Raw genomic sequence first — 25,413 nt, forward strand, 5'->3', positions numbered from 1 at the left:
GAGAATTTGTAGAATGTTTCAGGGTTGATATAAGATAACATAATTTTCAAATAATTTTTTTTTTTTTTTTTTTTTTTTTTAAGAAAAAGGAAATTTTGCATCTTGAAATGCCATCATGATCACCCAGGTTGATACTCTCTTTTTTATTCTTCAGAAAGTTTTCAAGTGAAAATTTGTTTTTCTTAAAAAAAAAGGAGAGGAATAAACTACTGAAGAAATGATCTGAAGGATCTAAAGACCTCTAAGTTTCTAGGCATTGAAGAAATTACAGCATCTTAAAGAAAAATGAACTCACATTTTATTTAATAAATTACGTTTTAAAAAATACAAATCAGCATTAATGCATTATATTTACAGATATTGCTATCATTATGGTAATAGATTTAAAATGTAATTTAACATCAGAGGAAAAATCCAAAAAAGAAAGACTGTTAACAGATTAAGAAGAAATCATTGATAGAAAAATCAACTAAAGACATGACGTAGATGAAGAATCATCAAAATGTAACTAAAAACTGGAAAAGACTATATCAAAGAAAAAAATACGCAAAGAAAAATAAATAGATAAATAATAGAATCAGAAGAATGATGAAGAGCGAGAGGAGGATGGAGGGGGGGAGGAGTTGAAAAAATAACATAGCTAACCAAAGTCTGTGAAAATAAAATTGATTAATGAAATTATTTGAAGTCCTGAAACAAACAGACTTTGAAAATTTCATAGACAGAGTTAAGAAATTTTAAGTTTTAAGAATGGAAGAAGAAACCAAAAATGGTATAATTTAGAATGTAGGGTTTAGGAAATAATACTGCCGTGCTGAGGAAAAACGCCGTACGAGCCTTCAGACATTGCCATATTTCCTACAATAAAGACCTAATTACTAGGAAAGTTGTGAATATTTTTCTTTAATCTTTTCAGACAATTTTGTTCGAAATTTTATCAAAAACGTCTGAAAATTTCAAGGAAAAATAATCATAATTTTCTTCATAATTACACGTTTCTATCAGCGGCATTTTGGCAACTCTTGAAAGTTCATACGGCGTTCTTCCTTGGCACGACAGAAAAGAATACTAAAAATTGAGAAAAGAGAACAAAATTACAAAGAAATTGTTCTGATGGAGTGGTGTAAAGTAATCCCTTCCAAATATTATACTCCAATACAAGATGAGGTAAGATATTGGTAAGTACTCAAATGATTATAAAAACATAGGAACAATAAAAGAGGTATATTCTATGCTAGCACATTTCATGTTTGCCTGAAGAGTGCAGAGTAACAGGAGAACTCTCACACCAAAAACATTAGCGAGGTTGAAACACATGATGGGCTCACTTCACTGTAATTCATACCACTGAAAATTTCTAATTATCTCATATGATTATAATCGTAATTATAATTCTTATAATTATGAGCGAGAAGAGCAGAGCTCCGGGGAATATACATCTGAGAATTAGAACCTTCCAAAAAGTGTATAAGCATTACTTGTCTGGAAGCTACGTAAAAATTAAACAACTTTTAAAGGTGCAGTTGACACAATTCGAGGTATCACTAAAATTCATCAGAGAGAATCAAAGTAACAGTGTAATATTTGATTTTAAAGTGTTAAAATGAAAGTCATCTATTTAACATTGCATATTGCAGCAATCTTAGCCAGATGTCTACGGTTACTATTCTTCTTTGTAAGTAAATTGTGATGCAGAGAAGTCTCATGCAATGACTTAATTTTGATTAGAGCAAAATAACTTTAAATATGAAGGAATTTTTTTTTTTTTTTAGAAAAAGCTGAATCTATATGGGAAGACATTGCATTTTAAGTGTGTCTGACAACGGATATTTGTGGGAATAAGTTTTGAGTGTGCACTTACAAACTTCCAGAGACAAAGAAATGCCCTTACTTTTTCTTGAATGTTAAATTTTGTGCTGATTTTATGACACAACAGAAGTTAATACACCAAAAATGGAGATTTGACAGAAACAAACTTGACAGAACGGAACTTGACAGAAATTGGTGCGTTTCTATTAAACTCAGTCCATCGAAAAAGTCTTCTCCTTGTAAAAACTATGGACTTCAAAGAGACTCATCAATTGCTCCGACTTGCAGTGCTGGCCAATAGGGCCGAAAAAGACATTGATGAGCGTCTTTGAGAGCTCCAGTTTGTGCGTAGCCGAGAGCTGTTTATGCGACACTAATTCAGGAGATGTAACTATGTATCTACAGGAATATGGTAACAAACTTGACTAAAAGTGTGAGGCAATCAACCTTGTCAAAAAATGTGCCCAAAAAACTGGTTGAATTTGAAATGTTTAAGAGGCTACCGATTGAAATGGTGCATCACTAAGTGCTAGAAACCAAAAGGAGAGCTGGAGCTAAGGTAATATAGTCATTCTAAAAAGTAAGTATGACACCACATCTCATAGTGTATTGAGCCCCATGATTCACTATGAGTAGAGAGTATTGTTCACCAAACACACTCTGTTGCGTTCATCTCCTTCTGATTTTGGGATTCGTCCCTATTTAAGACTTTTGAATGAGCAGATGTAAAAAATAAACTGTCAAGTAATGCAAAATTAAGCTGCAATGCCTATAACTAGCTGTCTGGTAGCTGATTACCTTATCATCTGAGTCATTTAGAGATCCAGACACTCAAATTTCCAAAATGTTTTACCGTATACTTGAAAGAAATTATTAGTTAGATGCACACTTTCCTTTAAATTTTGCATGAGACAATAAATTGGCAAAACGAGAAAAAGAAAGGAAAATATAACTGTTTAAAAAAAAGATAAAGATACACACACAATAGTGAAAATAAAATTTCTTTGCAATTTTGAATATCTTAAAAAAGACAGATTCAAAAACCTTTGGCAACCAGTACTCACATACATAAATTCTGAGGAGGAGATCCTAATTGACTGAATAAATCAGGTATTGAAGCAAAAAGTTGCAGTTAAATAACAGGGAAAAACTAGCTCCTAGGTGACTGAAATTCACTGTTAGATAATACCACACATTGAGGTGAAACTGCAAAAGTGCTAGCATTGGTTGCGGTGTTTCAAAATCTTCGCTCCTATTTTAATTTTTAAAAAGAGAACGAAACAACATCATGACTTGAAATTTTGGAAAAAATATTTACATATGTAATATTATATATGAAATAGAAAAAACATCATCGAAGTTTTCAAGAAATGATGTTGTGTAGTTTTCTATGAAGAAAATACAGTTTGACAGGAAGTCAGCAATATCACGAACTAAAATACACATTTCTGCAGTTTCACCATCGATATATAATGAATCCATTTCATCAATACTTATGTGATCCATACTTTAATAAAATTATAATCATTGAAGTGCGCTGAATCACTGATATACAGAAGTTTTTCTTGCAAACTATGATAATCAACAGCAGTTTGCTCATGTAGCGAAAAGTGTGGGGGAGAGGCAGCAGAACTAGAATGTTGACTCTACTTCAAAACTGGCTCAACTAGATCACTAATTGCATAATGTCTTGTGCAGAACTCCACTGAGAAAAGAAGTAAGCTGCCTTGCTCAAAGAGAAAAATGTGAAGAATGTTCTCAGCTTGAACTTGACCTGATCAACTCAGAGGTAAAAGTATGGAAAGAAACTTGAATGGATTCTTCAGATATTGGAATTGATACAAAAAGACGTTCTAGTTGGTTCATTTATGTAAAAGTGTTAATTCGTTGAATATTTGTAGACGTTAATGGAATATATTCTTGCTAATGAATGGAACCGCTAAGAATTGTTGCTGAGGGAAGCAAACAGACAAAAGAGTTTTAAACTGGGATAAAGAACAAAGTGTACAGGGTAAAGTTGAGATGGTCATTTTTTTTTTTTTTTTTTAGGGGGGGGGACATGGTTGAATCACAGTTTCAGTGACTAGTGCCAAAAGTATCACAATATTAAACACAAATGTTAGTTCATTTTTCAAACATGAGGATTCATTGCGAGCAACATGCTCCATGTGCTACTCAATTTTTACAGTCGATTAAACAGATCCAGATTCTGGAGTCAGATAGGCAGAGGCATTCATAAATAATCTGATAACACATATAAGTACATTACATATTATTAACAATCTGATGAAGTTTGCTGCATGAATCAGACCAAAACTTCACATCAGACTTAAATTATGACTTCACAATCACAGCAAAGAACAAAATAACCCTAGAGCGAAACACTTCACTCTAGAGAGTAGGACTTGAAAATTTCACATAATTGGTTAGGAATATATATATTTGAGTTGACCAACCGCAACTTTGATCTGGTAAAAAAACATAAGGTTTAGGTTGAATCAAATTTTTCTCAATTCAACAGAAAAATACATTCATTGAAAAAACTTGACTGGCTTGTGCGAACAAAATCAAAATGAATGATTTCTCCATGCACGTACCTCCTAAAAAAAGGAAACAAGCATATCTCTGTATGTACTAGTACTTCATTGCTGAAAATCATTTTTCACTACGTAAGGCTCTTTCGAAAGCTTTAAATTGTGAAAAACATCCTAAGCCTGCATTGCAAATGAGCAAAACAGTTTTATCAACTTTGAACTGAGGTGACGGTTTATCGCAACTAATATCTATTCTCTGCCAAAATATGATACCGAATAAACTTTTCGGCAAGACTGAGAAATCTTCAAATCCCTACTTTAAATTATAAATTACATTTGTACACACTTAATTTACAATATTCCTATCAGTCTTCTCATAAAAATCATACATCCTGTCTTGCAATTTTAGTCAGCCACGGAGATCTGGTCATGTGATTTCCTCTTGATGTAATTCTCCAAAATTTTGATGTTATCAATACTGACGGCACGACCAATTTTTGACTCAGTTTCCCTACCAAGGTGCTTGCGGATGAACTGACCAGCTCGGAGTAGAGCAGCTAAGTTAACCCCTGTATCGATGCCCATACCTTCCAGCATATAGACTAGATCCTCGGTGGCTACGTTACCTGAGGCACCTTTGGCATACGGACAGCCTCCTAGCCCACTTACAGATGCATCGACAATAGAGACACCCATCTAGAACAAAAAAAAACAAAAAATTAAAATTTTATTAGGCTTGGCAATTTGATAGCATATCAATTAACATTTTCTGGCATAAGATTTCAGAAATCGACCAATTCTTTCATTTCTAATTATGGACCTATGCTATTTTACGAACCAACTTCTATTGCATATTCCTCCTGACATTTAAAAAGTTGACAAACAGTAGGAATGAGAGCCTCTTTTATTGCGATGCAGTAAAGCTAGGGAGAAAGACTGCATATTCAAATGTTGCCGGATTTTACTTGATTTAATACAAATTTTCTAAGTGATTTACCGATCGATTTTTTGTTAAAATTTTTTTACAGAAAATGTTCTCTGACTCCCTGAAGGGCTCTGAGAGAGCGGGGAACTTCGGCAGCTGGGAGTTGCAGAGCGCCAAAGAGCGCTGTAAAAGCGGCTTCTAAGTATGTACGTAATTTTTTTCTCCAATTCCATCTCATGTGTTGGAAAATTTCACAAGAAAATGATGAGAATTCTTTTCAAAAACTGATAATTCATCGATAGGTCAGGGGTGGAAGAAGTCGACGATTTCTAAATTCTTATAAACACTATGTCTTCGCACAGCAGTCGAGCCTTTAGATCTGCTTACTGAAGAGTGATGATTTAAATCAACGTTTAAGATGTCCTCACTGAAAAAAAAGTGAATGACTATTTTAAAACTTAAATCTTTTATTTTTACAGAGAGAAAACTGTCATTATAAGCCGTTATCTAAGTAAATCTTAAGCCCAAGATCTTAATAGAAGTATGCTTTTGTATATACTTACTTCTAAAGCTGTGAGGATATTTGCTAGAGCTTGTCCATAAGTATCATGACAATGGATGCCGATTTTCTCAATAGGAACCACCTTTGAAACATCTTCTAAAACAGCTCTGATTGAACCAGGCGTACCCACTCCAATTGTATCTCCTAGGCATATTTCATAGCAGCCCATATTATACATCTCTCTGGCCATCTGAAACAAAGAGCACTTTGCTGTGAGTATCAGTCCGCACACCCAATCATAATATCAGTAAGAATCTTGTCGAATCAATGTCAATTCATCAACATTAGATCTGATGTAATGATCCATGTTAGGCACAGCGCTCACACCAAGTAGAAAAAGTCTTACCAACATGTATTTCAAGTAGCCTTGAAATAAATTTAAATAGGGGGAGATTCAATACTGTTTCATGCACAGAGTTATAAATATGCAAATCAATGGCTAAAGTTCAAAAATGCATACTTCCATTGCACATTTCAATATTATTACACTAAAAGCTGTTATTACCATTAATTATGGTAGGAAAAAACAATGTCTCATTGGGGAGGGTGGGGGGGGGGGAGAACACGAGAAGAGGAATATGAGAAAAGCGTTTGTTGACTTAAAAGAATATCAAGGACTTACGTATTCCCTTCAAAGTATGCTTAAAGGAGTGTAAATTGAGGCACACCTAAAAGAACTCTCAAATATTTAAAAAAAAAAAAAAAAAAAAAATTGATTCAACTTTTAAAATTGAAAAATAAATTTAATTTTTAAAAACCCTTCAAAAATTGATGACCTTAAATACACGAAAAAGAAAGCAAAGTTATGGGAGTTCCGTTTACCTTGGTGACTTGACTAGGAGGAACTGAGCCTTCATATGGACATCCACAGATACAAGAAATATATCCTCGAACCTTCAAGCCATTATCTAAAGCTGTTGCCACAACTGTTCGAAACCTTTCTAAGCTTTCCTTGATTGAACAATTGATATTTCGGCGACTGAAGGTCTCTGAGGCAGCTCCAAATATGGCTATTTCTTCCGCTCCAGCTTTTATCTATAAAAAAGACAAAATTACAACTTAGGAAAGATCACAAGTGTAAATAAGAAATCAGGTACTTAAAATACATAAGCACGATAAAAAAAAGTACAAAAGTAAAAATTTATTTAGTGCTAACTACTTCCTGATATATAAAGAAATAGTACCTTAAAAAAGGAAAACTATTTTACTTTCCCGGTTATCATGTGTCTAGAAAAATATTAGTGCACGCTCTGTCTGGCTCTTTATGAGCAAAACAGATACAAAAATGACAAAATTGTAAGGCAAATGAAGGGAGGAGGGGGAGATAATGCGACGTGAAGTTTTCTTATTAACTTTTCAGCACGAGACAACCAACTACACTACACTTACAGAGTTTCTTTGTGACTCAGTTAAATCAATCAGGGATTGAAGAGTTTATGTAAGGTAATAAATAAAGAACTGAAATAATGTGAAAATCTAATATTCACTTTTTTCGAATCTACTATCTGCCACCCTTGAGGAACGAGACGGTACAGGTAAATGACTTGAAACAAAGGGTTGCCACACATAAGCAGAAAATGAATGATAAAGAGAGATGGACATTAAACTTACAGCGGCTTCTAAACCTTTCATGTTGGGCACTAAAACTGGGTAGTTGACGCGGGGATGTTTCATGATTCCTTGAAGCACTTCTGAACTATCAGCCATCTGGGGTACCCATTTTGGAGAGACAAAACTGAGAACAGAAAATAAGAACGTTTTGACGATAAGAAAATGAATATCATGAAAAAATCAGTGGAGAGATATATGAAATAACGAGGTAGGTTCCTATAACGGGTAGTACTTTCAAGGATGAGCTAGAAATATCAATTTCTCATTTCCTGAGAGTATGGTAATTTCTAATTTTGTCGTCTTTTAGTGATACAAGAGACAGCACCTTTCATAAATCGAGTTAAGAGAGATACAAAACACGCAATTTGGGTTGGAACGGCGCGACTTAGAGAGAAATGATGACGAGGACTTGAGATGAAAAGGAGAAGCCCTCGGCGCGGCAATGGCATGTAACACATATTAGCGCCTACGAGACTGCACGAATACTTCACGCATTGCATCAAACACAGTGCGGTTACTGCGGTCAGCGTGAAACGAATAGCGCCTACAAGAATGCATGAATACTTCACGCATTGCGCCATAGACAGTGCGGTTAGCGTGAAACGCTTAGCGCCTACAAGACTGCGAGAATACTTCACGCATTGCGTCAAACACAGTGCAGTCTGCGCGGCGGCGGCAGTTAAAATCATTAAACTACATTCATGTTTGTTCTTTCATAATTCGTTCGTTCATTTCTTATGAATGGAAGGCCTTGTCCACACAGAGATAGGTTCACGAAACTTAACTTTCGCGCAAAGTTCCGTAAACTTTTGCTAGTAGTGTTAACAGGGCTTTCCCAAAAAATATGTCCAACACGAGTAAACGAGTCTTATGCACCCCTCCCCGCTGGCACGTTTATTTGATGGTTTTTATTGGTATTTCAAAACGAATGAGAAGGGGGCGGCAAAATACAGGCGGTCCATGGGCGGCAAGTAGGTAAATCCGGCCCTGGATTTCCGTCTAAGCCCCAGAAATAATGGATTTTCAAGTGAAGCGCAGCTCACGTGGAAAGTGAGATACGCCCTTTTGCCAGAGAGGTGCGGATTTTCGGCCGCACACGTACCCGCACGTTCGTTGAAGATTGGGAGTTCTTAACAATTCGAGTGTCTTCAGCTCCTGTTCAACTTTCATTTCGGCACGTCCACAGAGCATTTCAATGGCTAATTATTCATGCAAACGCACTGTAATGAACCCGATGTCCTTCGACTAAGTTGCGCGAAGGGGGTCTCGCAAGGCAGAACGCCACTTTCGGAAGAAACTGCATGCGCGATGCACATACGAATTGGCCGATAATCGATGGACCGCTCGATAAACTGACACATTTCCACGGGACTACGACGACGCTTTCACTTAATATACGCTTCAGATATTGGTTCGTCATCGCCGGCCGACTGAACGGCGGCGCGGCGCGGCGCGAGTTGCCAGCATGATTTGCGAGAGTAGCATTGCGCGTAGGTAAACGTGTGCTACTTTAAAAAATCGCTATTCTACTTTATTGTGACAGTCGTATACTGCCATGCTAAGGAAAAACGCCGTATGAACATTCGAGAGCTGCCAAATTTCCGTCGATAAAATGTTTATTTTGAGGAAAATTATTAATATTTTTCCTTGAAATTTGCAGGAACTGTAGGTGAAATTAGGAACAAAATTGTCTGAAAAATTGGAAGAAAAATATTCATAAGTTTACGATGGGATTCTTGTTTTATCAAAGGAAATTTGGCAACGCCTGAAGGTTCAAACGGCGTTCTTCCTTAGCACGGCATGTATAGTGATGCTGGTCGACTTTGTGGATACGCTAACTATGGTGCATTAACACGTTCATTGGAGAACTGTTCGAAAAAAGGGTAGAATTCATACAACACAGCGCGAAAAAACTAATTTAGATAGACTTAGAAGCATGCAAATTGCGAATCTCATTCGGAACTTCCTTTTGAGGCCTCGAGAAATAAAAGACGGGCGAGAGGTAAGCGGCAGCAAACAATGATATTGCACAAAAGAACTAATTGGTTCAATTGTTATGTAAAGTATTGCCGCGTTCGCGACGATGGTCATGATAATTGGTCGAAGTGTCCAACTGTTCATACACCTACACCACGTGCTTTGCATTTTCGGTGGTCACGCTCACAGTCTCAGAATCGAATTATGCTCCAGAGTTAATTGAAATTGCTAATGAGCCGCGTTTGACCTACAGCAAAAGAAGGCCTGGACAGCTGCGAGAATACAATTACCTACTGAGCTTTGAAAAACTCGTGCGGGAGTTTAGGAGGACCGAAGGTGCAGAGTGTGCGGTTTGAACTTCCAAGACACACTGCAATATGTAAGAGAATCGTCGTTATATCGGTTACACTTACATTTCCATGATACATATTTCACTGGGAAAAAAACACATTGGATCTAGAGTCCAAACTCTTGAAAACATTGACAAGAAAAAATACTCTTGATTCAATCGGATTTTTGCTTGAATCAAAACGAAAACCGTTTAAATTAAGAGGCTTGGTTCTTGATTTAAGCTAGATTCTGATTGAATCAAGAGTACTTTTTCTTGTCGATGTTTTTAAGAGTCTAGACTCTAGATCCAATGTGTTTTTTTTTCCAGTGTATGTCAAGATTCGCACCGTTGTTATTGTCAGAATTTCGCTTTCATTTGGAATTTCAGGTGATTCGTCAAGCTCAAGTGACGTGGTCCAAGTGGCATGCGATATATCGCATCGATTAGGTAAAAAGTCTCGGCAGATTCTGAATTTTTAGCATAAAAAAGGAAGATAGCCCCTGCACAGTAGCCTAAAGAATCAATCTGAACTCAAAAATCGGCAAAATTCAGAGAAATGAAAGCAAAATAGTGTTTGGAAAAAAATCTCGCATTCGATTCAGCTATCGACAGCTACTGTGCAGGGGCTATCGTCCTTTTTTAAGCTTAGGCGATAAATTAAATTTTATAGGATGGACTTGGAAATATTATTTTCGTTACTTTTTGTCAAAACTCGCGGTCCAAAAAACTCTCCGGTTAAAATTTAAAAGTCGGGTCTAAAATTTAAAAAAAAAAACCCTCCAGAACTGCAGAGCTACAAAAGGTGAGATAAAGCGAGGAGCTTAGATTTTCCGTGTGTCTAATTAGGCTGAGACTGAGAAGGCTGAATGAGGTCGGATAAAAGAGGAAAGACCTTGTCCTAGCCGTGGGCCGAGGAAGAAATCAGGTAGTTTAAGGCCAGGAGGCGTACCTTCAATACAGCAATGCAGTATTTCTTCACACGATTCACTACCATTTTTAAAAGAAAAATCCATGTTTTGTTTTTTTAACACAATTCAATAAGCTTCTTCGGTTGAGAGGAGGAGAGTCCTTAAAACTTTTTCAGCAACACTCGCAGTCATTCTTTGATTCAAAAAGGTAAATTAACTGGAACACACTTTATTAACTTCGCAATATGGCCTTAAAATACTTTAAATGTCATAGTTACTTCGTCATAGCTCTGCAATTCTGGAGGTGTTTTTTTTTTTTAAATTTAGGCTCTTTGACCCTCGAATTTTCATTTGATATCATAGTCAAATGCAGCGGATCGATTCTCGTGATTTTTCGGGTATCCACAGATGGCGCGAATGTGTCTAAGAGCCCGCTGACTTTAAATTTTCGAAAGATGAGTCGGGGATCTATTACGGTAAAACTAAACAGCCTTCTGATAGCGCGAAGCACCAAATCTGAGTTGGAGGAGGCAAAATTATTGGCAATTTTAGGGGAATGGAGCCTCTATTTTAAAGACCTGTCACCGACAACGATAGACTGAGTCTATATAATATTGGTTTCAGTTTAAACCTAGCCTATACAGGAGCTGGGTGAATCCATGCTTGAGCAAAAAGTCCAGAGCAATCATTTAGATACCGTCAACGAAATCCTTCTCTCAAAGATTAGATAAGATTAATTCATTTGTGTCGAGTGCGGTATTTTAAAATGCTGAATGTAAATAGTCAGCTATGTATGAAATTAAATAATGTTGAACGCTGCAATGGCGAACTCACATCGGTGTGAATTGTGTTTCATTTACAAGCGAAAGCGGTAGATAATCCAGAAAGGCAGGCGAACCTTTGCCGATAGCAAGGCATACAATACCACGGTGAGGCACACGCATGGATGCAACTATTGAAGCTCAAGAGCTGCCCGCGTTGCGTTCAAGGAATTGAAGGCGTTTTGGGTTCAAGCCCTCGCAGCTCATACACTTACGAGACGCGCTTGTGCAAGTCGCTGCACCTACACTGCTCTTTCAAGTCGACTATTTCGTCCGTTTCCCAACGGATTTATACACAGTGAAACATTCCTCACATCGCATCTTTAAGAGAAAAATAAAACTTTCGTAGATTTGAGTACAAAAAATTTCCAATTCCATTGTCATTTACTTTTCCCTGATTGAGGACAGGAAACAAGATTGTTTCACGGGCTGAGCAAAAGTTCATTCACAATTATTTTTTCTCATGGGAAGACTGACCACTGTAGTTGTTCCGCATGTTTTTTTTTTTAAAAATTGTGTAATTTTTTGGATTCACTTCATGACCAAATTTTAGAGGACGGAATTTGCGTGATATTTCATGTAAAAAAAGACAAATTTAACCGAAATTTGAATGCGAAGAGAAGACACGTATTCAAGGTGTATTTTCACGATTGAAATTACAGACTCATATTCAATCTTGTGAGTGTTAAAAAAAGTGTACCTGGAGACCTTTGTTAGTGGTCGGAACGAGCCGAGGTCTTTATTTTAGTGGGAATCGTTTTCTCCGCGACGAGAACAGTCAATTTTCAGTTTAATATTAAACGTACAGCTAAACTGGAGCTTGTTTTTGAAAGCAACCGAAATTGGATTACACAAAATTCCATTTCAACTGCCGGTTGCGTTACACCCTCGCGACTCAATCGGCTTAACAATTTCAAATTGATGCAAATTTCGCATCCGAAATCCTATCGTGTATATGATCCGAGCATGAATAAATTCGTTTCCGTTGTCATCTAATACCCTTATCCATATGAATTTTTCTGACAAACAAACATTTTACTCAGCTCTTGGATGTTTTCGTTTTTTTGATCCAAATTACTTTACATACTGGAAGTAGCGAACGAAATCCCCGCCCTTTAAAGCCGACATTTATGTAAAACCATGTCCGACATTTTGTTTCTGCAATTTATCGGAATCTCTTCTACTATATACTATCATCACTGCCGTCCTTTTGAGTAATTATAAGGCCTGGATACACGCTCAAATTTCCGTCAATTTCCGATCAAAATGATGACAAAAATGGCGGTCAAATTTTTGCAGGCCGCAAATATTTGATGGTAGATGGTACACACCAGTCACTGATATACAAAAAACTGATATACTTTATATTGGATATTTAACTGATTCTAAAAAATCGATCCGAAAATTGCCAGATTTTACGGGATGATGTGGCAATGCCGATGGTAAAGGCGTCACAACTAAGCATTGGCATTATTACGTATTTATGAATTAAATATTGTGTGAGAAGATTACTGACGTTCAATATCCTGCTCAAGTTCGTTCATGTTTTTCCGGACTTTCCCTGTACGGAATTAGCTCTGCTTGTATTTCGGACTCAAATCAAAGCGAGTTAAACGAAATACAGTGCAGTGGGCAATCATGGACGATAAAATTGGTGCATAATTTCTAACAGTCTTGATAGAACCCCCCCCCCCCCCTCCCCTCCATTTCTACTGTGTTTTTTTTTTTGTGTAAGTTAAAAGAAGATCATCAAACACTGGACGGCTGGGCTTGATATCTTTACACAACACTGGAAAAAAACCACATTGCATTATAGAGTCCAGACTCTTGAAAACATTGACAAGAAAAAATACTCTTGATTCAATCGGATTTTTGCTTGAATCAAAACGAAATCCGCTTAGATTAAGAGGCTTGGTTCTTGATTTAAGCTAGATTCTGATTGAATCAAGAGTACTTTATCTTGTCGATGTTTTTAAGAGTCTGGACTCTAGATCCAATGTGTTTTTTTCCAGTGAAGGTTTTATAAAAAAAGCTATTTTTTCGTTGAGGTTTAAGCTTATTGAAGCTGATTAGAGGAAGTTTCACAAAGTAAGTTTGGTCAGTTCGGAATTTTAGAATTTTAAGAAGCGCAAATTAACGATGTTACATAGGTATTTAAACTTCTTTCCGCGATAACGCACATTTTTGTGTGATTGGGAGATTCATGGATTTTCGGGCGATTTAGGAATTTCGCTCAAAAAAACAAATCGCCGAGGAGAAAATTTAGGTTTTCTTCCGTAATTGGTTAGTGCACATTCGAACTATCCTGAGTAGAGCCTAGATTCAAATGAAAAGTGAGAGCTTTATCGGAAATGGATTCGCCACACTGAAGAAAAAATCTCGGTGTATTTACTGAGAAAAGGGTAAAATTACTAAGAATTCAGGGTTCTATTTGATCCCAGCTTTTTCTTGGTATAATTACCATTTATGGAATTGGTCATTTTACCGAGAAATCTCGGTAAAATTATTGACTTTCTCGGTAATTTTACTGGACTCCGGTAAAAATGCCAATATTTTTTATCGACTATGGTAGAATTACCGAGATAAAATGGCAAAGTTACCGGGAATTGATTACCAATAAAAGTGGTATTCTTACCTGAAAAAAACAGTAAAAATACCGGTTTTTGGGTAAGTTTACTAGTCTGTCTTGGTAAAATTACCAATAATTGGTAAAAAAAGCGAGATGGTAAAGGTACCAACGGACCTTGGTAAAAACGCCGAGAATTTTTTTTCAGTGCACAAGTCTTATGACACGTGCCTAGAACGAGAAGGCAAAAACAGAAATATTTTGATGGCATGTTCGGGTCCAAGAGCATTTTATGATTCGACGCTGAAAAATTTTGCGGGGGACGTTCACCCATCGTAACTTTCTCATGCCTTCATGTTCATGGTCTTGGTCGAGTGCGAACGCGTCGTCGCACAGTGGACCAAGTCAATTAGAGAGGTCGGACATGAAATTTTTGATTAAAACTGCAAATTTTGATGTATTTATCGTCACAATTTCAACTGTTAGGGGTGCTAGTAGTAGAAAATTTCACGAGAAAACCGATAGAATCACTTATAGAACCTCAAAATTGTGTATAAACGGAGTGATATGCGTTTAAAGTTTCCGAATTTTGTCCGACCTCACCTATTGACTCGCTCCATTGTGCGTTGCGCCGCGAAATCGATCATCGATAAGTGGTCGTTGCCCGGAGAGAGCTTCGTCGCAAAAAAGCGAAAAAATTGGGCAGATGATTGAGGAGCCTCAAGATAATATTTAGATTTTTCCCGAGACTTGCTCGACGGAATTTTTAATGAGGGGGTGGACGTGGGCGCCGCGCGAACGGAAAGAGAACATTTTTGGAATATCTGAGCTAATTTTAGTGGCGAATATTTTCCTCCGGGGGATTGGAATGCGGATTTCCAATAATGAATCTAAATATGATGCATTGCCAAACTTTTTTCCTTTCTCCTCATACGAGGCGGAAATTCCGAGTATCTGGCTCGAGATAAACACGAAACATTTTCTTGCAAATTATACCGGATTAAAAAAAGAACGATTGCCCTTACAATGCTCGTTGCGGAATCCAGGTCATACCTGCTTTCTATGCGTAGTCTCAATTTTACTTTTTCGGTTACCGCGACTCGAATAACTGTTACAGGGTGTCTAGTATTTTTTAATTTTGAAAAATCATGATATTTTCCTGATTCTTCCTGATATTTTATAAAAAATTCCTGATTTTTTTCATTTTGAAAATTCCTGATATTCTCCTGATTTTCCTCGACTCCTGGTACGGTAGGCAAAAAGCAGTAAGACTTTCTCCGCTGAGGAGATTCGCGTAAGAAAAATTCCTGATAAAACGTCTGATTTTTCCGATTTTCCTTATATTTTCCTGATTTTTTTCCTGATCGGCCAAAATTCCTGACATTTTCCGGTTTCTCCGGTTTTTCCTGATGCTAGACACCCTGTGTTACCACAAAAGTAACATTGTAAGTACGACTGGATAATTAGGTAGGACCTGGAGTCTGTTGAGGGCCTTGTTCAAGCAAAACTTGTTTTTCTTCGTGATTTAGGGATTTTGTAATAAAGAATTTTTTTAAATGCGTAAAAAAATGGAAAATCTCCTCGAAATTTTGTAAGAATACTTCCGATTGAGATTTTAAGTATGAGACACCTTTAGATCTTCCTTTCAACGTATGAACGATATAAAAGTGGCTAGTAAAGTCTGAAAACTCATAAGCCTATCTCAATGGAAGTCAAGGATCAAAAAGTTTTGGCATTCGAGTTATTTCGTAAATAAATGCTCAATGTAAAATTTCTATAAACATACTTTTAATTGACGTTGAGTGCTCAAGAATTCTAACGGCAAGGAGGAGAAAATTCCCATGATTAATTACACAATTTTAAGTACTTAAGGGAGAGCAGAAAATTCTGATACAGCGCCACTCTATTTGTTATGTCACAATATTATTCCATACGATACGGTGTCCAGGATTTATTTAAATACTTCTTGAAAACTTGCGCACATGCTAGTATTTATTCATTTATACGCGCAAAGGAAAACTTCAAAACTTTCAACTGCATTGCCTTGAAGAAACACTGTCGTTTCAATCAACTGGTCCTTTACTTAATTCGGAATTCTGGATTCACTCGGGTCATAGTTAATTTTTTGTAGCCCCCTCAAATAAAAAAAAAAAAAAAAAAAAAAAAAAAAAAAAAAAAAAGAGGAGTCGAAATGTACAAATGGACAGAGTTTAAAGGAAAGGCAACGAGCCACCGGTGAATGATCGATTATCAATGTTCCCCATTTAGACCTGAGGTAGAGGTCGATTATTGAGGTGCTCTTTGCGAACACCCTGTCTATCGATCCTTTTCCGTAGATTTAAATGGCAGATCATTCGGTATATCGCGAAGCACGCCAGGTCACATCAAGTTCAAACCAAGAAAAAGGTTTGCAATTTCATTTCTGAAAGGACTTTAACACTTCATTCACGTTGGAAATATTTTTCCTCGACTTTGAATTTTTGACAGGATAATATTTACGACTCATTTTTTTCCCCAAAATGAGACTTGGTGCGTTCCTATTAAACTCGGTGCAAATGACGCAAAATATGCCGTAGAATAAGGTGATAAGAGTACAGACTACACACCTTGTGGCTTCAATAGTTTGTAGACCGGTCTTGGAGAGCTGGTTAATGAAGTCAATCTTGACGTTGGTCGGAACAATATTTGGTTCGTTTTGAAGTCCGTCACGAGGGCCCACTTCCACAATCCGCACTTTCTTTGGATATCCTGAGTACTTCGCTGTTTGCGACTGCAACAGAAAAATAGATAAACCGAAAAATTAGACGAAAGACAAAAAAAAAACCACCCTAGCTAAAAAAGATAAGTATTGCGTGCCACCAAAGAACGAAAATAAGGGCAGTTATCGTGAGTAAAAATCCGCATTGACAAACGCTAGGACAACGCTGCCGCGCTTAGGAAGAACGCCGTATGTGCATTCGAGAGTTGCCAAATTTCCCTTGATAAAACGTGTTTTTGACGGCATTCATGCACATTTTTCTTTAATATGTTCAGATATTTTAGATTAAATTTTGTACACAATGGACCACTAGACAAGGTGCGAATTTCAGCATTCTGATACATGTTTCTCAATCAAAATTTTACGTAGAACACGATACGCACAACGAAAATTACCAAAATCAACTCCTGACGAAGATATTTAATGATTCTTGATGCGTGAATTCAAACCACCCGCTCATGAAAACTCAATGCTCTACGTGATTCACATCGCGCGCTAAACGTTATCATGACAGTCTCTGCGATGTAAAAATCTTCAACTTCAATCTTGACACTTTGGCTCAGCTATAGCAAATTACCAATAGTTTGAACAACACATGGTGGAAAATGAACATTGCTCGATTGAGAAGCTTGCTGAAACCGTTGTAGTGCACGATTTGACTCACGTAGAGCTTTGAGTTTCTTGTGAGCGGGCAGTTCAAATGCCTCGTAATCAGTGCGAAATAAAAACGTTAATATCTTCGTTAGAAGTTGATTTCGGTAATTTTCATAGTGTGAATCGTGTTCCACGTGAAATTCTGGTTAAGAAACATGTATCAGATTGCTTAAATTCGTACCTTGTCTAGTGGTCCATTGTCTAAAAATTTTGGGGGGAAATCTTCACAATTTTCCCGGTAAATTCGTTTTTCATCGACGGAAACTTGGCAACGTCTGAAGGCTCATACGACGTTCTTCCTTAGCACGGCAGAGCACAGCGTGGATTCTAACGGGTGGATGCAACTATTCGTGCTTGATGGATGAGCATGTTGCATACGGACGAAATTGAAGGCGCTTCCCATCGACTTGCCTCAACCCCACAGCCGCGGCATTGTGACAATGCACTTCTACTTCTGCGCGGTAAAAGACTTGAGACTCAGCACCATTTGATGATTTAAATTGCTGCACCAAATACTCTCTACCGTAAGACCAATGAAAAAGCCAAGTTTTCGATCGATTAACTGTGACGATGACGTACCAAAATCAAGACAATGGACCACTAGACAAGATACGAATTCAAGCATTCTAATACAAGTTACTTAACCAGAATTTTACGTCAAACACTATTCGCGCAACGAAATTTACTGAAACCAACTCCTAACGGAGATATTAACATTTTTATTTCACATTGCTTACGAGGAATTTGAACTGCCCGCTCACAAGGAACTTAAAGCTCTACGTGAGTCAAATCGCGCACTACAACGGTTTCAGCAAGCTTCTCAATCGAGCAATGTTCATTTCCCATCGTGTCGTTCAAACTATAAGCAATTTGCTATAGCTGAGCCAAAGCGTCAAGATTGAGGTTGCCAGATTTTTTTATCGCAGAGACGTTTATAATGACGTTTAGCGCGCGATGTGAATCACGTAGAGCATTGAGTTTTCATGAGCGGGTGGTTTCAATTCACGCACTAAGAATCATTTCATATCTTCGAGAGGAGTTGATTTCGGTGATTTTCGTTGTGCGTATCGTGTTTTACGTGAAATTTTGGTGGTGACACATGTATCAGAATGCTGAAATTCGTGCCTTGTCTAGTGGTCCATTCGCTTTTAGGACAAGCTACAGCACAGTAGTATCGGGTAAAGGTGATATGCAACGATTCGATTGCAACGATTAGAATCCCATTAATCGCAGGTGTTGGCGAACATGGAGCAGAAGCTACGTAAAATGCATGCTACTCATTAGCATAGAAATTTGTTTACTCACCACGGGAAAAAAGTTACGAGTAAGCGACCGATTGCTACATGTTCGCGTGCCACCGGGCTTCTGCAACGTATCGATCCAATCTGGTCGATGGCAAGACAAAATTTGCAACTTTTCGTGATTAAAGCCTCACAATCAGATTTCGTGTCTACCGTCTCGAAAAATTCTGACATGAATGCCAGGGTTGCCACAGAATCTAGAAAATGAAATTCATCACATTTCCCTGATTTCCCGGACATATTTTGGCGAAATTCCCTGACAATTGAAGATGTGACGGATGGTTAAAAAGGCATAATTGAAAATAGTTTTCAGACCTTTGTTGTTCGATACCTCGAACCCATTCTAGAAAGCAAATGACGGTGATTTAACAAATTTTTCCTGACATTTTTGTCTTTTTCCCTGATATTTCCCGGTTTTTTCCTGACTTATTGAAATTCCCTGACATTTCCCGGTTTTCCCTGACTGTGGCAACCCTGTTTTCAGCGACGAATCAAAACTAGGCAACACTGAAATTGCCGTTAATTCCACGCTTGCACGTGTAACTAGTTGGACTGACAGAAGTTCTCGCGGCGAGGGGTGTGTAATCCATTGACGTTGCAATTAATGCTAATTTCTTGGTGCACTTAAATCGTAATTGGCATGATTTGGCAAGCCGGGTTCGGAACCGGCTGGGCGAGAAAAGAGTTGGAGGCGGGCAGGGTGAACGAAATCGGCGGGAGAGACTCAAGTCATAAAATTATTCGCGAGCGCGAACAAAACGAGTAAGAGTGTTTTGGCATTAACACGAGTTTTTGTTACCTCAGTAAAATAAAATAAAATTACCATAAGAGCCTGGGGTTAATGGACTGGCGCGCGACATCAGAGTCAGACATCGGAGATCAGCCGAGGATTCAAGTAAAGTCATGATCCTAAACTTGACGAAACGTTTTGGTAAATAATAAATGGCACGAAAAGGTAAAAGTTATTCTTTCCGGAGGGATACATTACTTTGGCTCCCGTAACAAAAAGGAGGGAAAAAAGGGGGGCCGTTTATAAAATACGTATGAATAACGGTGAATTTCGGTTTTTTCGACCTCCCCCCGTTGTAACGCTTGTGTGACGTAGGTGCCTGCCTATCCTTTAACACGTAAAAATAAATTGCATCATAAAACTCGCCTCAACCTCACGGAAAAAATTAAATTGCTAATTTAACAATTCAATTGCTAAAAAAAAAGTAACTACAACGTAGATTTTACAACAAAAAAATGCTACTTTAACCACTATTACCACCTACTTTTACCATCTAATTAGACCACGGGGCTGGTTAAAGTAGCATTTTTTTGTTGTAAAATCAAGACATTGAAACATTGCAGTCACTTTTTAAGCAATTGAATTGTTAAATCAGCAATTTAATTTTTTCCGTGCCGATTGGGGAATTGAATAAAAACTGAGGTTGAATTTGATTTTTTGAATTGATGATCGATATATTCAGCTAAAAATATTCTAGACTAGAAAATAAGCCGTACAAAATCGTCATTATGGCTATGGCCGGCGCATAATCGAATTGAGAATTTGCATGCAAATTTTTTATTGCTTCATCTGAAAGTGCTTAAAGAGCTGATTTTACAGTATTATTTTATAATTTTTTTCTGATATGGGGAATAGTATAAACATAGATTTAAACGTGAGAAAATGCACCGCCTAGTGACGTCATCTGGCGGCATTTCCCATTTAAACACATGTATTTTGGCAGATTAGATCATTTTGTCATATCTTCTCCAATAATTGTTCAATTCATGAACCAAGGGTATCCTCGTATTCAGTTCACTCAATAGTTTCCACTTAAAGACGAAATTCTTCACATTTCAGACACCTCGAATTCTCTATTACTTGTACTGCTGAGATACCTGAATTATCTAAATGGTACTCACGAGGTCATTTTAAGGATTGATTGGTTTATAAATCATAAACACGAGTTTAAACACTGGATTTACTTGGATCCATAATAAGTAGCCCGTCGCTTCAAGTGCCCACTTACTTTTGTCCGAAGATTGCATTATTATTTATAGCAGTCATAATTATTTTCCCGATAATCCAATGACAGATAAAAGCGACGCGGTTTTTCAATTCCTATCAATTAATTCTACATTTTCTCGTACTGTCAGCTTTCATGAGATTGTACTGGTTTTAATATCGTTGCTCCAGGTCAGTGACTCTTGGCAAAAGGGAGATAAGAGGAGAAGTGGTGATATATTATGTTGAGGGAGGCACGAAGCAGCCGGAAATTGCAAAAAATCTCTGAAAAATAAATTAATGAGCAATTCACAATCATCCTGACCCGGCGAACGTACGGTGGCGAAAAACGTGAGAATGCCGGCATAAAAAAATCTGGAGACCGAGATTCCTATCCCCTAACTTGGAGTTTTTCCCCTTTGTTTTTCCTTCCGTAAATTCTTCAAGGACTTCATCAGCCAATGTTTCGAGGCAAAATTGATTAAATTAAAGCGTCAAACTCTCCTTTTCCAGTGTTTTGAACATCTTCCCGCGATGAAAAGTATACGATTCGAGCTATATTATGGCCGATTAGATTACTGACAATTTCAAAATTGACGACGATAATGAGGAAATCAATTGCTAACATGGTATAATCTGCCATTGAAGAGAAAAATTGTATCTACTTTTCTGAATCGTACATACATTTAGTAGAAAGGGTTCCTGGCCGATTTTGGAAAACATTTCCTTAGCTCTTCCAGATTTTTTAAACCAGATTACAATTTTTCCCTGACGATATCCGAGTAATGAATTCCTCGGTCGGTAAAGGAAAAAATTTAAAATTTTCTTTAATTTTTTCATACGTGCGAAAATTGACGGATCAGACAGTAGCCATTTCTTTTCCTTTATTTCGATTAAGTCTGTAGAAAAATGACTTAACTATGCGCACTTTTCAGGGACATTCAGCGACTTTTCCAGGTTTTCACGTCAGATATTCCTCCTAAAAATTTAAATTTTCCCAGACTGCTGATAACCTTAGGTTGAGCCTGTACCCGATGTTGAAATTCTCCTCTCTTAAAATTCATCACTGATCCTGAAATTCTCCACTCTTAGAATTCATCACTGATCCTGAAATTTTATTGAGGAGTTTATCTTGTCACTCATGAAGACTTCTATTCACATCAATAAACTTAACGTTGACGAGATAGATTTAAATTGAAGTTCAGAGAAGAAAAACCTTAATATTTCAGGGAAGTCTAAATTTTCACATCTGACATTAAATCTGATCACTGACCCCTGCATAAAATCAACAAGGTTTGCGTCACAGTTACCACATAAACACGAAGATGAACATGAGCATATGGACGTATTTCTGCCAAACGGAACTATGTGCATTCAGACATGAGCCCTGAGACCCATAAGAATATATGCATAACAGGGCTCATGTCATAATGCACATAGTTCCGTTTGGCAGAAATACGTCCATATGTCTCTTCTCTTTCTTTTCTCTGGGTTCGGCGATGATAAAGCACATTTTAGAGGGTAATATGAACGGACACAAAATAATGACGCAAAGAAATTCTTTCTCAGCATATTAGAAATCAGCGGTCATGTATGATCTGGCGGATGCGGCTTGTTTACAGCATGACTTAATGTAATACTCTTAGAGATTGTCGCATCGAACAAGTTCACTCGATGAAAAACTCTCGCCAGGTGATAAGGGCAACAAGTTTACTTCGAGTAATGAGTTCCATCAGTTTTTCACTATTTCACCTGCCTTAATCTGATAAAGACGTCATAAAAAGACGTTATTACGGAAGCGAATTCCGTGAAACGTAATTTCCTCACCACATGTTGCAGCGCTACACACGGAGAAAAAAACCTCGTGCGTGGGACCCGAAGTTTAGGTCATATGGATCTCTGAAGTTTTCGGATTGAGCATCTGAACACTTTAGGTCTAGCTGTCGAGGTTCGGATCACGCATCTGAAACTTCAGTTCTTAAATCTGAAGTACTTCAGTTCTCAAATCTGAAGTACTTCAGTTCTTACATCTGAAGTACTTCAGATGTACCGAAGTTTTTCGGCTGTGAAAACCGAAATACTTCAGATTTAAGAACTGAAGTTTCAGATGCGTGATCCGAACCTCGACAGCTAGACCTAAAGTGTTCAGATGCTCAATCCGAAAACTTCAGAGATCCATATGACCTAAACTTCGGGTCCCACGCACGAAGTTTTTTTCTCCGTGCATCTTTTACGTGCGAACGTACGTTTTCGACGGTGAGAGAAATCCATGATGACTGGCACAAGGAGAAAAAAACTTCGCGCGTGGGACCCGAAGTTGAGGTCTTATGGATCTTTGAAGTTTTCGGATCGCGTATCTAAAAACTTGAGGTCCAGCTGCCGAAGTTCGGGTCAGACATTTGAAGTACTTCGATATGTACCGAAGGGTTCGGGTCACACATCTGAAGTACTCCGGTACATATCGAAGTGCCTCGACGATGTCTGACCCGAACTTCGGCAGCTCGACCTCAAGTTTTTAGATACGTGATCCGAAAACTTCAGAGATCCATATGACCTCAACTTCGGGTCCCATGCACGAAGTTTTTTTTTTTCCGTGAGGACAAACAACAGATGATCGTTGAAATCTGTTTCCAGCTGAAAAATTGGCTCGTACTTCACGCATATTGTTTTTAGCGTGCAAAAACCTGTTTTGATGCCACGTCCTTGATATAGGAGGGGCAAACTGATCCGGAAATGATATTAACCCTTGGATAAAACGGCTCACTGCTTAGGTTTCTTCCGTCTAAAAGTCTGAAGAAGAAATATCACAATCACATATCTTTGCTCATATTTTTTCATTCTTTTCAAAAAAAAAAAAAAAAAAAAAAAAAAAGTTTTCTTGATGGTTTTTACATTTATTCAAGAGTATTCCCAGAAAATTTCAAACATATATTTTTAATTTCCTTCTGAAAAAAACAAGAAATAGAAATGATCGGAGATTTAAACGCTGCATTGGAGACACGCATTTTCCAACTTATGCAATGCAAATTCAAGAATTTTCGACACGGACCAGTTGAACGTCGAGTTATAGGTGCGGAATATGGGGCCTAAAGACAAATTCCGACGATTGAAAGGAGGAGATGGCGCCAGTCGCTTGTTCAGTTGCCCGTGATGGATCGAGTTGCTGAGGGTGCTGACCACTGACCGCTGACCGCTGACGAGGAGCGACCTGAGACGGATGGGGTCGCTGAACTGGGACGTCGGACACGTTCGATAAACGCGCAGAAGAGCTTCAAGCTCCCGTTGAACATCAGACACCGTTAAGTTTTCTACGAGATACGGAGCTCACAGCTTTGGGACCGATCGGGAATCAAGCCTCCTTCGCCGAGAAAAAAACCACTGGAAAAAAATAATTATGCATATTTTAGCACCTAGAACGTCAAAAATGTGTCCGGTAATCCTAAGATGCTGCTTTTCCTTTACTGCCCTCGCTGTTAACTTTACATCCTCCGAATGCAAAATTCAACTACGTGGGCAATCAAGGTAGCATCTTAGGACCACCAGCACATTTTTGAGCATTCCTAGGTGCTGAAACAGCATATCATCTTTTTCAGTGAAGAATCCACTGGGAATTTTCTCCAACAGTTGATTAGTCCAATGGAGATTTTTCATGAAGTCGATTTTTTCATTCGATTCTTCTTGGTCCAATCGCTCCCGGCCAGTGGGAGATTGGACAATGAAGAGTCGGGTATGAAAATCTTTTCATTTTTTGGTCGTTCTTTTGTCGACGCGGGCGTTAAGAGAGCGCGAAGCGCCCTCTGGGAGTTGGTTTGCAATAACTTGGCATTGTTCAGAGCAAAATAAGGATTTGTGGCAAGAATAAATGAGGAAAACGCTTCTAGTCTACTCTCTTCGGGGTCGGAGGCGGAGGTAGGAGGCGACTTTTCTCCAGAAGAGTGAAGATAGGAGTAGTTGGTCAGGGACTGTCGAGTGTCCAATGCAGACGACCTTGACTCCGGAAGAAAACGAGAGGTTGCAGACTTCAGTTGCCGGCTCATTCAGAATCAGGATTTTTCCTATTTAAATTGGAGGAAATTCCCAGATTCGCTCCATGCGTCCCTCCAAGTTCGGAGGTCAACGCTGGGCTACGTTTCGAAAAATGATGGTTGGTGAACAACTTGTTCAACAAAAAAATCGCCTATGACGACTCATGCGTATCAAAGAGAGCATTTTTCTCGAAGATATTTGGGACATTAGGTTAAACTAATTGCTCAACTCTTTCGTCGTCAGTTATGATCGGACAAATTTGAGCGCTAGCTTCCAAAACTTCCCTCCACAATATAGGGAAGATGGCAGGGTGGGGTCTCTGGGTAAAACTGCTGAAAGGAAATTGTAACCGCTTGTATTCTCTCTCCAATTCTGCCGTGCTAAGGAAAAACGCCGTTTGAACATTCGAGAGTTGCCAAATTTCCTCCGGCTAAATGATTATTTTTGAGGAAAGTTATGAATTTTTTCCTTGAAATTTTCAGGAACTTTGGGTACAATTGCAAAAAAAAGTATCTGAAAAATTGGGGGAAAAATTCATGGATTCACTGGGAAATTTGAGTTTTATCAAAGGAAATTTGGCAACGCCTGAAGGTTTATACGGCGTTCTTCCTTAACACGGCGTAATTCGCTTCGTCTC

The 25,413-nt window shown here is 38.0% G+C and overlaps 1 protein-coding gene across 8 annotated transcripts in view; it reads right to left on the minus strand.

The window, feature by feature from the left end:
- Positions 1–275: 275 nt before the first annotated feature.
- Positions 276–25,413, minus strand: part of Hmgcl (hydroxymethylglutaryl-CoA lyase) — a 69,469-nt gene continuing 44,331 nt past the window's right edge. For all 8 annotated transcript variants that reach the window (XM_019047111.2, XM_019047113.2, XM_019047116.2 and 5 more), the window contains 5 exons: positions 16,651–16,814; positions 7,442–7,565; positions 6,653–6,865; positions 5,832–6,020; positions 276–5,039 (listed from right to left, as the gene is read on the minus strand). In XM_019047111.2, coding sequence (XP_018902656.1) covers positions 4,749–5,039; positions 5,832–6,020; positions 6,653–6,865; positions 7,442–7,565; positions 16,651–16,814 — 981 coding nt within the window. In that variant the 3' untranslated portion in view covers positions 276–4,748. The remainder of the gene's footprint in view (positions 5,040–5,831; positions 6,021–6,652; positions 6,866–7,441; positions 7,566–16,650; positions 16,815–25,413) is intronic.

Source organism: Bemisia tabaci, chromosome 4 (genome assembly GCF_918797505.1).
Source record: "Bemisia tabaci chromosome 4, PGI_BMITA_v3".
NCBI classification, from domain to species: domain Eukaryota; kingdom Metazoa; phylum Arthropoda; class Insecta; order Hemiptera; family Aleyrodidae; genus Bemisia; species Bemisia tabaci.